A 12,330-nucleotide genomic window follows, 5' to 3' on the forward strand; every position below is an offset into this window, starting at 1 on the left:
CTGGATGTTTTTTTATTAATCAGAGTGGTCAATTCAGAGCTTGTCATGTGATCAGGACACAACTGTCACTGCACGAGAGCTTTCTGTTCGTGTCATCTATAAGCGCTAGCAATAAAGTTTGATTTGTTTCAGCCGTTTCATTTCGCTCTGGCAGATTCGACAACGGCCGCCTCGCGTGCTGTCCACGTGTGACAAGTCGCTGGCTCACTAACCGTCGTTTATAAAAAAAAAAAAAAAAAAAAAAAAAACGTCTATTCCTCTTCAGCCGCTTGACGGTGCCGTGACCGCGCAGGGCCACGGAAGGACAGCGGAGGGGCCGGAATCTGCGGCCTGCAGCACCAAGGCTCACTTACACGGAGCCGAGGGCGGGGTCCGCCTACTGTTTACGACAGTGTACGATACTGGTTCATGCAGGAGCTGCGAAAAGTGACTGCTAGAGATGGCGCGGCTGGTGGCAGTGTGCAGGGACGGAGAGGAGGAATTCCCTTTCGACACCAGGCAGATTCCGCTGTGCATCGATGACACGCTGACCGTGAGTGTCCTGTGCGCTCCGCACTCTAAGTTTCTCCCGTACTCTGCTGGCGAGGCAAAGGTTAACGAAGGGGCGGGGGACGTGAGCAGTCCCACAAGTCGCTCGCCTGGCTGGGCCTAGGCCTGTGCGGCGAGCTACTAAGCCTGGCTCAGCCGCCATGGCCGGCGTCCTCCTGCCGTGAGATTAGGTCTGCCCTCTGCACAGGAGAGTGGCGAGGCGCACGGCTGGGGCGGAGGCCCTGTGCTGGCCCGGGTCTGGGGCGCTGACGGACCGGCATTTCCCCCGCTCTCCGGTTACACCCAGTAGGGAAGACGTCTTTGCTGTTCTGCTGTCTGGATCAGTAATACACAGCCCTCTCCCTCTATGGGGACCACCTGATCATTAGGATGGCTGTGGGGTGACCGGACTGGAGACAGCCCAGCCTTTAAAGGAGTTGTCCAGTGAAGATAACATCAGATCTGCAGGACCTGGGATATCGGCCATGTCAGGAATCTGCGAGCCCCGAGAACGGCTTCCTACCTGTTGGCCTTCTTTTGAGGAGCCGGCCTGGCGCGTTGTGTGCCACACTGCCACTGTGACATCTAGCAAGGCCGGCTCATCAAAAGCGGAGCTGTGGATGCTAAAGGTAGGAAGCCGTTCTCAGGGCTCCCTACCAATGACCACAGTCTACTGACATGACCAATAACCCGGTTCCTGCGGATCGATTTGCACCAACTCTAATGATGATGTGTCCACAGCATAGGTGATCGCTTCTAGTTCGGTGGGGGTCCAACTGCAAGGACCCACACCAGTCTGATGAATTATGAGTTTAGATCCATTCTGCAAAATGGCAGTGCCCTTTTCATTCTCTTAAGGGCCTGCCAGAAAACACAGCTTCAGCAGCCCCATAGGGAATGATGGGAGCGCTGGTTGAACATGCACACTGCTGCTCAACTCTGAGGATAAAAGGTCCCACGTTCGCTGGTTGAGGCGAGTCCCTGTAAGCTGACCCCCCACTGATCTGTTATCACTGGATAACCCATTTATTTCTGACAACTGTCAAATTATCATGTCTGTAGAGGAAAAAGCCCATAGAATGCCAAATACTATAATTCTTGTCTCCTGGTTATAGAGCAATTTTATATAAAATTCCTTAAATTACAATATCAAGAATTAAGTCTGGGAATTATGAAAATCACAGGATGGGTAGACATGTTAATGATTTGCAAATGATGACAAAAATGGAAACCTTTTCAAAACCTCTTTATTTATTCAGTGTAGAGTGCAAGCTCCATGCTCAGAAATGCATGCACTTTCCACCTTGGTTGCTATTAATGAGGTTATTAATGAGGAATGTTCTGCCAGGATAATTGCAGTTAGGCATGTAAATCATTAAGATCCGCTCCTGGCAGCTCCCTCTCCAATTGCCGACAAATATCCTCCATCTAGCACATCTGGGACGTCAAAGTCCGGAGATACTGTAGGCCATGGGAGCACGTTTAGGTCATGCAGGTTTCTCACAGTAACACGAGCAACATGTGGCCCGAATTTGTATTGAAAAATGCTCCCTGGGACCGAAATGACCATACAACTGGTTCCGCAACCAAATCTATGTAATGCTGAGCTGTTAATGTTCCTGGAGTGAAGACTGATGGGCCAGACTACTCTACATTATTAAAGGGGTTTTCCGGTACTTTTTTTTTAAGTTGTGCAATGTATTCAACATGGCAAGACCATTCCTCACTTATTAATATAACCTCAGTGACAGCATGTCAAGGTGTGTATTTATGCATGTGACGCCCATACTCAATAATGAATAAATCAAAATTGAAAATTTCTTTCCATTTTTTTCAGAATTTGCAAATCATTAACACGTCTATCGATCCTGTGATCTCTATATTTTCTTCTTTGTGTTGTAATTAAAATCTTAAGCAGTGTATATATGCATTTTTGCAGTTGACCCCTGTTTGCACAGTAGAGCCATCCATCAATCCTGTAATTGCATCTGTGGATTAACTGAATTGGACTAAACATGGCATCAGAGAGGTTAACGCATGCAGGACACGTCAGTGGGATAGCAAATCTGGACAAGGGGTGTAAAACCTGATTTGTATTGACTTGCGTGTTATAGTGCACTGTGTGTAGTTACTGTGTTGCCCGTCTCTAGCAGGTGATGTCATGATAACTTTAGCTGTAGATGATAATTTAAAAAAATAAATAAATAAAAGGAATGATTTTTAAAATAAATCTGTCATCAGGATTTCACTCCCTAAGCTAGTTATATGCGCATGTGGCTCTTTCAAAGACAAGTCCCGTAATATCTTTACTGGCCAGTCCATTCCTCAGTTACTGAGAAATCAGTGCAAATTAGGCTATGTGCCCACCATGCAGAAATGAAGCGGAAAATTTCCGCTTCATTTCTGCATGTCCTTGCCTGGAAAAAACGCATGCGGAATTTCACACGCGTTTTGGACATGCGGATTTGTCATGCATTTTTCTAATGCATTGAAGAAGGAAATGCCGCATGCTTAAAACGCACAAATAATGGACATGCTGCGGATTTTTCCGCACATCAAAAACGCTGCGGAAAATTCCTCAGCATGGGCATTGAACTTGCGGATTGTCATTGGGGACCATGGGGGAAGGATTACCAAGCTTTTTACAAGTGTTTATGCTGCACAAATTCCGCAGCAAAAACGCTTGAAAAACGCATGGTGGGCACACAGCCTGAAGCCTCTGTCACTACAGCTCAATTCCCTGCTCGGCTCTGCCCCCTGCTCGAGTGACAACTCCTTTACCTGAAGTCACACAGCATAGAGGCTGTCAGTCGAGCAGAAGTAGACTGCGCTGGATGGGGAACAGAGCTGGAGTGACAGAAGCTTCATATCTACAGCAGCTCTTCAGTCTCAATTGCATATCAGTTCATATTCTGATTCTCAGTAACGGAGGATTGGACTGTCTTGGTTAAGGTATTGCTGTACTTGTCCTTGGAAGAGTTACATGCACATATAGGCTTGAGATCCTGCTGACAGATTCCTATTAAATCCAAGGTCACACTTCTGGATGGTCTAAGGTGTAGACCAGAGTCTACATACTGGTGCTACTGTTGGCAGGATTATTTAGCAGGAATAGAGGGATAAAAAATTAACTTTTATTCACTTACTCTAAAAATAACTATGTGAAGTCAGTGGTAAAAATTAGTAATGCATAGCAGTGGCAAAAACAAGGCTGGCTACTATAATTACTTCATATATCATGCAGATCAATGACTGTGTATTGGTATGTGCAGACTATCCAGAGCTGGCCACAGAGAAGCCGCCTCCAGTTTACGCTCATTATACAAATGAGCACTGGCCTCTTTTTTTTTTTTTTTCCCTCTCACACATGCAGTCTTTCACCATGGAGATTAGGTCTATGGGGAAAGCCCGCATGCGGACCCACGAGAGATTGACATGATGCGGTCTGGTAAGACACGCCACATGTCAGTTTCCACGGGTGTGCCGCAGACGCATAGTCGACATGGCATTTGTATAAATCCCGTCCACTATGCTGTAACATCTGGCCTCTGCGGATTGCACGCAGCGCACTTGCGCTGCGTCCAATCTGCAGTGAACACTGATCGTCTGCACATACCCTAATAGGCTTATGATTGGCAGATGGATAGTATGTCTTACTCCCTTAGGATTGGTCACTAGACACCATGGTCCATATATATTAGAGAGAACACTTAAAGATCAGTAACATGGAGATTACATACCGTATATAAGCTGAGTTTTTCAGCACATTTTTTGTTCTGAAAAAGACCCCCTCAGCTTATATCTGGTATATACAGTCTGTAGTCTCCATATTACTGATCTTTGAGTGTTCTCTCTAATATATATGGACCATGTTGTCTAGTGACCAATCCTAAGGGAGTAAGGATTATAGAAATTCCGTTGGTGGATAGAGGAAGGGTGGAGGAGCTGAGTACACGCAGTAGCCGCTGCTGCAGCTCCACGTGTGCCCGCTGCTAAAGGGAAATTAATATTCCCCTTCTCCACACCCACGGGCGCTGGGCCACGGCTCCGGACAGTGCCCGCTACTAAAGAGAATGCATAGTCACTCCTCTCCACGCCCATAGTCCCAGCGTCGAGAGGAGTGAATATGCCGGCAGCAGCTCACATCAGCATCTGAGAGCACATGGCAGTAACGCCATGCGCTCTCAGATACTGACATGAGCTGCAGTGCTGAAGCAGAGGTGAGTAATTAAGGTGAATGAGTGTTTGTTTATTTTTCATGTGTGCAATGATGGGACCATTAATACCAGGGGTGAGGGGTCCTATACATACCAGGATTGGGGGGTAAGGAGTCCTATACATAGCAGGATTGAGAAATTTACCAGTAGCTGCTGCATTTCCCACCCTAGGCTTATACTCGAGTCAATACATTTTCCCATTTTTTTGTGGTAAAATTAGGTGCCTCGGCTTATACTCGAGTATATACGGTACTTATTTCTCCTCTGATACAGAGACTTAAATTGGCATATACAGTGGGGAAAATAGGTACTGTATTTTTCGGACTATAAGACGCACCGGACCATAAGACGCACCTAGGTTTTAGAGGAGGAAAATATAAAAAAAAAATTAAGCAAAAAAGTGGTCATGATGCCCTGTTAAGGGGGAGGGGGTCTGCTGCTGACACTGTTTATAGGGGTAATGTCCCCCAATTCTGTTAATATCCCCCATCCTGGTATATATGGCCCCCTCCTTCCTGTTATACGTGGCCCTCAGCCCCATCCTGGTAAGCATGGCCCCCCTCAACTCTCTTCCTTGTATGTATGGCCCCCCTCACACCCATCCTGGTATGTATGGCACCTTTATCCCTCTTCATCCCTGTATGTATGGCACTCTTCATCCCTGTATGTATGCCCCCCCTCATGCCTCTTCCTGGTATGTATGGCACCCTTCGTCCCTGTATGTATGTTCCCTCCACCCCCCCTTATCCTGGTATGCTTGGCACCCCCTGATCCCTGTCACGCTGCACAGAAAAAAAAGAAACAATTATACTCTCCTCCTCTTGCGCTGTGTCCCGCTCTGTGCCGGAATAGTCACTGCTCCCCATGCCGGGACTGCGTGCGTGGGGAGCAGTGACCATTCATTATCCCTAATAGCGCGCACACAGTAGCCGCAGCGCGGCTCCTGCTGCGATTGTCTGTCAGCTTGCTCACTATTAAAGTCCATGAATATTTACTACACCCATGGGAGTGGCGGTTCGCGATGCTGTGAAAGGACCTTCCATGACATCATTTAGTCATGTGCTGGTCGTGTGACCTGTCACATGACTAAAGGACGTCACAGCAGGTCCTTTTACACCGTCGCGCGCCGCCGGGGAGATTGACAGTCATCTTGTTTCTTCCATTTTCTATTACTTGTGCTAACAGTTGTTGCCTTGTCACCAAGCTGCTTACTGTCCTGTAGCCCATCCCAGCCTTGTGCATGTCTACAATTTTGTCCCTGGTGTCCTTGGACAGTTCTTTGGTCTTGACCATGGTGGGGAGGTTGGAGTGTGATTGAGTGTGTGGACAGGTGTCTTTTATACAGGTAACGAGTTCAAACAGGTGCAATTAATACAGGTAATGAGTGCAGTGTAGGAGGGCTTCTTAAAGAAAAACTAACATGTCTGTAAGAGCCAGAATTCTTGATGGTTGGTAGGTTATCAATTAAATTGCATGAAATTAGTATTTATGTAAAAATCAGACCTCTCTCTCTCTATTCTTTATAGGTGGGGAAAATTGCAAAATGTGCAGTGTATCAAATACTTACTTTTCCCACTGTACATGTAGCACCAAATACAAGGCTAGGTACTACCTTATGATATTTCATGTCTTCCAGATGAGTATAAGGCAAGTTTCTGATCTGCCGATGAACAGTATGTCTTCTTACCTTAGTCAAAAATCACTTATACAGAGAGTGCATACTTATTTCTCCTCAGATACAAGACTTTGAATTGTCATACATTATCGCTCTTTTGACATTTCTAGGACAGTAATACCATGTCCACCTAAAGAAATAATCAGCTGCTGTATAACCAATACACAGCTTCTAATGTGTACTGAGCGATAGAGCCTAGCGCAATGAAACGGATATAGTGATAAATAGTAAAATAAAAAACAAAGAACCAAAACAAAACAAAAAAAATAGTAATATGCACATTTATCTGTACACAAGGTGGGAGAGCTGAGAGGATTTATAGCTTAACTGATTGTTTGTTTGGTGCAAACCTGTGATGATTCCTTTTTCGGCAACAACGCAAGCATCGCAGGAGACTTTGGAGCAAACTGTGCAGGTGTTGGGTTATCTGAGGATTACTGCAAGTACAGAAGCCTAATGTGAGAACCTGGATTCTGCCGTCAAGAATAAACGGAATGGTCTCACACATTGCTTGTGGCTCATCCACGTGTCAATGTCCACAATACAGTATATGGGTAGGATGAGGGTCCCTTATGCCCCATCTCCCTAAACTACTGTTGGGAGGAACAGTGAATTATGGATTTCCTATCAGATTCCTTTGCTATAGGCCTCATCTAGATGTCCGTAAATTACGTACATGTTCTGAGCGTGACTTTCGCTGATAGAGCACATACCAATTATAATCTATATTGCTTTTTTGTGATTCCTGCAAAAAAAATAATTGAGACGTGTCTTTTTTTTTTTTATTGCCGTCATGGATGAAAACCTCCCATACAAGTCTATGGCTCTGCGAAAATCATGGAGAGCACAAGGATGCATCAGTGTACTGTCAGTGATTAGCATTGCAATGTATAGGAGAAGCTTTGTCATGATTTATACAGCTCTGGCAAAAATCAAGAGACCACTGCAAAATTTTCATTTTCTCTGTTTTTTCTCTTTATAGGTATATTTTTGAGTAAAATGTACATTGTTGTTTTATTCTATAAACTACTGACAACATGTCTCCAAAATTCAAAGCTAAAAATGTTGTATTTATTTACAGCAAATGAGAAATCGTCAAAATAATAAAAAAGAAACAGTGCTTTCAGACCTCTAATAATGCAAAGAAAACAAGTTCTTATTCATTTAGAAACAACAATACTCATGTTTTAACTCAGGAAGCATTCAGAAATCAATATTTGGGGTAATAACCATGATTTTTAATCACAGCTTTCATGCGTCTTGGCATGCTTTCCACCAGTCTTTCACACTGCTTTTGGGTGACCTTATGCCACTCCTGGCACAAAAATTTAAGCAGTTTTTCTTTGTTTGATGGCTTGTGACTATCCATCTTCCTCTTGATTACATTCCAGAGGTTTTCAATGGGGTTCAGGTCTGGAGATTGGGCTGGCCATGACAGGGTCTTGATGTGGTGCTCCTTCATCCACACATTAATTGACCTAGCTGTGTGGCATGGGGCATTGTCCTACTGGAAAAACCAGTCCTCAGAGTTGGGGAACATTGTCTGAGCAGAAGGAAGCAAGTGTTTTTTCAAGGATAACCTTGTATGCGGCTTGATTCATACATCCTTCGCAAAGATTAACCTGCCCAATTACAGCTTTGCTGAAGCATCCCAAGATCATCACCGATCCTCCACCAAATTTCACAGTGGGTGCAAGACATTGTGGCTTGTATGCCTCTCCAGGTCTCCGTCTAACCATTAGACGACCAGGTGTTGGGCAAAGCTGAAAATTAGACTCATCAGAGAAGATTACCTTACTCCAGTCCTCCTGATCCAATCCTTATGGTCTTTGGCAAACTTCAACCTGGCTCTCCTTTGCTTCTCATTGATGAAAGGCTTTTTTCTAGCTTTAGGCTGCGTGCCCACGTTGCGGATTACAAGCGTTTTTGCTGCGGATTTTCCGCAGCGGAAACGCTTGTAAAACGCTTGGTAATCCGCATCCCATTGTCCCCAATGAGAATCCGCAAGTTCTATGCCCATGCTGCGGATTTTTCCGCAGCGTTTATGCTGCGTTCAAAAATCCGCAGCATGTCCATTAATTTTGCGTTTCCGCATGCGGAATTGCCTTGTGCAATGCATTAAAAACGCAAGGCAATTCCGCATGTGGAAAACGCGCGATAAACGCGCAATAAACGCGTGCGGAATTCCGCATGCGTTTTTCCGGGAGAGGACATGCGGAAATGAAGCAGAAATTTTCTGCTTCTTTTCCATAACATGGGCACATAGCCTTACATGACTTGAGGCCTCTAGGAGCCTGTTACGAACTGTTCTTGCCGTCCACTTCACCCCTGCTGCCATTTGCCATTCCTTTTGTAGGTCATTTGATGTCATCCTGCGGTTGCTGAGTGACATTTGAATATGATGACGGTCATCCCGGTCAGTGGAGAGCCGCTTTCGCCCTCTGCTGGTCTGTAGCTTTGTTGTCCCCAATGTCTGCTGCTTGACTTTGTTGTAATGGACTGCCATCTTCGAAATTTTAGGGATGGAGGCAACATGACGCTCACTGTATCCCTCTGCTAGTAAAGCCACAATTGAGCCCTTCTTTTCCTCACCCAAGACTTTTCTTTTCAACTCCTTTGGCATGGTTAAAAGTTATTTTTTTCATTCAAATTACTTTTGGGCTATTCCTAGCACTTGTTTTGCCATCCAGCTTGCCCTATTGCAAGAGGATTGTGAAGACCACAGCAGCGTTTTTCATACTTTCCCGATAAGATTTGGTTCAGGTGATCACCTAATCAGAAGCACATTAAGTAGAATGAGGTGGACTTTGGTTGGAATTCAGCTGACACTGGAATGGAATGGCTGTCAGACATGTAGAGATGGTGATTTTTAGAAAACTGTGCAGCGTCTCTCAATTTTTGCCAGAGCTGTGTGTGTATATATATATATATATATATATATATATATATATATATATATATATTAATCGCTTCTGAAGCAGATAAAATCTGACGCTCTAATGAGTAACACTGATGACACTTAGACCATTTTTGTGTATCTGATAAATCTCTGATGCCTGAATGAAGATGAGCATTGCTAGATGTGCTGCGAGTGTGACGGGCTTCTAAGGTATCCATTGGATCGCTCTGTATCTGTACATATCCTTTACCGTTTGTGGCTGTACAGGGTGTAAGGCAATGTACACACAGTTTGTTTTTTCGTGGATGTTCCACAAACTCTTCCTCAAACTGCTTCAAAACTCTTCCAATTGGTTGCTATAGGAAATCCACTTTGCTATACATATGAGTTTATTTTAGCTTTTTTTTAAAAAAAAAATGCATGTTACTTCTTTGAACTGAATCCTGAAGAAAACTCCTCCAAAAACCACTTTATGTGAAGACAAATTCCCCAGCAAAGGAGGGTTTTGTAACCACATGTTTTTTTGAATGCCTCAAACTCCCTATGCACGAACCCTTATATTTCATATATGCTCAGGCTTCAGGCAGCAGAAAACTAATGACTGCTACAGGCCCATGACTAGCATACGCCATCTGACTGACCGCACTCTTTCTCAGCTCTCTCCCTTCACTTTTGTAGTGGCGCGGTAACAGGCAGGGAAGAAGTTGGCCCCATCAGAGTATAAAGAGGAAGGTAAGCTGTTACCGCTACAAGGGGAGTGCTCACACACGGTCAGCCATAAGGTAATGAAGCTGAGACAGTACGTGAGAGCTAGTGCAAGCAGCAGCTCTATGGGTGCCCTGGACTCCCATCAGGCATGTATTACTGCAAGGGCCACACTCCTGTGAAGCAAGTGTGAATCTGGGAGCAGGTTACAGACTGCATATCAGGGAATCTAAAGATGAACAAAGGAGCGGAAATGGTTGCCTGAAACTTAACTTGCATATGTAATGATCAGTTTCAAATATTATACACAATTTTGTAAGGGTGCTTTCACATTGTACTTATCTTCACGTTCGTGGAACCTGTTGGGGCTTGCGTCCAAACTCTCCCACAAAACAGGATTCGGCCATATGTGCCGACGGGGCCATAGACTACAATGGTGTCGACAGTAGTTATTGTATTATCATGTTTGATGCTTGATGAGTAACCCTAATAGTTGGTTAAAGTTCTGTGAAAGATGTATATAATTTTTAATTCATAGTAGCCTTTTTTTAACTTTTTTTTTTTTTTTTTTCATTTTTAGATGGTGATGGAGTTTTCAGACAGCATGTTGACGCTTGACAAACAGCAAATAGACCCCATACAACTTAAAAAATTTACACAGGTACCATGTTCTCTAGATGTTTTCAATTTTACTATAAGTTGTTGTTTTGCAAATTTAAAAAATATATATCTATCTCTCTCTCTCTCTAAGATGGCTTGATGACAACTGTGATGAATTGTTCTGGTGCAACTAATGATGCGTAGGACTTTGCCTTAAATGACTTTAGTTCCCCTAAAGCCGTGTTTCATACTTATGTACACCTCAACATTATTGATCAACTTTTGTGTTTGAAAGATGGTAGAAATACTGATGTCAATACAGGGTACTTGACAATGAAAGACAGAATAGTGACAAATGCAGAGCTACACGCTGATAAAATGTTCCATATGTCTTGTCCACGTTTAATCTCTAAAGGGGTTGTCCACTACTTGAACATCCCCTTCTGATTCCTTATGTTTGGCCCTGTTAAAATAAAAAAGCCTATACTCACCACTTGCACCGTTCCAGTGGTGTCAGCACTTGCGTTCCTGGGGCTCACGTGATGTCATGTCACATGAGCCCTTCGCCCAATCTGTGCCGGTGTCTCTGTACTCACCTTCGGATAAATTGAATATTAAAAAGAAATTAGAGAGCAGCCGCAGCCCTGACTTACTGATGATATTCCATACATCTGAAGGTGGGGACAGTGATGCTGGCACTGATTGGGCACAGGGCTCACGTAACATGACATCATGTGAGCCCTGGGAACTCGAGTGCCGACACAACTGGAACTGCGCCGACACCAGGGGGTGAGTATGTGTTTTTATTTTAATTGGGCAAACATAAGGCATGAGAAAGTGTAGTAGACAACCCCTTTAGTTATGGCTTCGCAGATTAATGAGTCCTTGGGTCTTGTCAGTCAATTTTTAACTAGCTAGGCTATATTTATGCACAGTTTTCAGATGAGTATTTTGGAGCTGGTCTGCTCCCAAAGGAGCCTGAAAGTCTATTTGGCTTCAGGTTTCCAAAAAACACCATGCATTTTCAATTATGAAACCACTCCATACATTACAATCGAAAATGGTCCCCACGCAAAGCAGTTAAATGTTTCCCCCGCACAAAGGGCCTAAAAAAAAGTTAAAGAATATGTTCATAGAAAACTCCTCCATACAAATATTTTTTTTTTTTTAATAAGAATTTATTATATTATAATCTTCCCATATTTCCTGAGGAATATATATTATTTTCTTCTATTGTTAATTTTTCTTCCTAGAGTAACTGGGGCATCCATAGAAGCCCCAGTTACAGAGGAAAAACACTACCTGTTATCAAAGTCACTGGTAAATGATGGCCAGGTCCTATTAAAGCCTTGGCAATGCTGATGCTTCTGCTCCTTGCACGGTGCCCACTGAGTACTGTGTAGCCATCAAATGAGAATAGAAAAGTGGTAATAAACCTCCTGAGTCTTCTTTGCAGGGTCCCAGGCCTATATCCAAGGTTTCTGCTGGATTGCAGGAGCTTTAACCCTGCATGGTAAATTTTCAGTGTTGTGGTGTTAGGTCCAGGAGCAAGTGGCATAGATTCTCGCATTTGGTCGTTAACTGGTTAATTATTTTTTTTTTTAACTTCTCTTCCCTCTCAAGTTGAGTTTTGCCTTTCCTCAATTTGTTTATCAGTTTTCCTTTTTTCCATCTGAACTTCCATGATATTTATGTAAATTGTGTAA

The 12,330-nt window shown here is 43.8% G+C and overlaps 1 protein-coding gene across 2 annotated transcripts in view; it reads left to right on the plus strand.

Annotated features, from left to right (window-relative positions):
• The first annotated feature begins 329 nt into the window (after positions 1-329).
• Positions 330-12,330, plus strand: part of GGNBP2 (gametogenetin binding protein 2) — a 46,058-nt gene continuing 34,057 nt past the window's right edge. The window contains exons 1-2 of one of the 2 annotated variants that reach the window (XM_073666536.1): positions 330-532; positions 10,605-10,685. In XM_073666536.1, the coding sequence (XP_073522637.1) occupies positions 440-532; positions 10,605-10,685 (174 nt within the window). In that variant the 5' untranslated portion in view covers positions 330-439. The remainder of the gene's footprint in view (positions 533-10,604; positions 10,686-12,330) is intronic. The other variant, XM_073666537.1, reaches the window with a different exon arrangement.

The sequence above is a fragment of the Phyllobates terribilis genome, unplaced genomic scaffold (assembly GCF_046119375.1).
Source record: "Phyllobates terribilis strain yellow unplaced genomic scaffold, ASM4611937v1 Scaffold_2__4_contigs__length_985480577, whole genome shotgun sequence".
NCBI lineage: Eukaryota > Metazoa > Chordata > Amphibia > Anura > Dendrobatidae > Phyllobates > Phyllobates terribilis.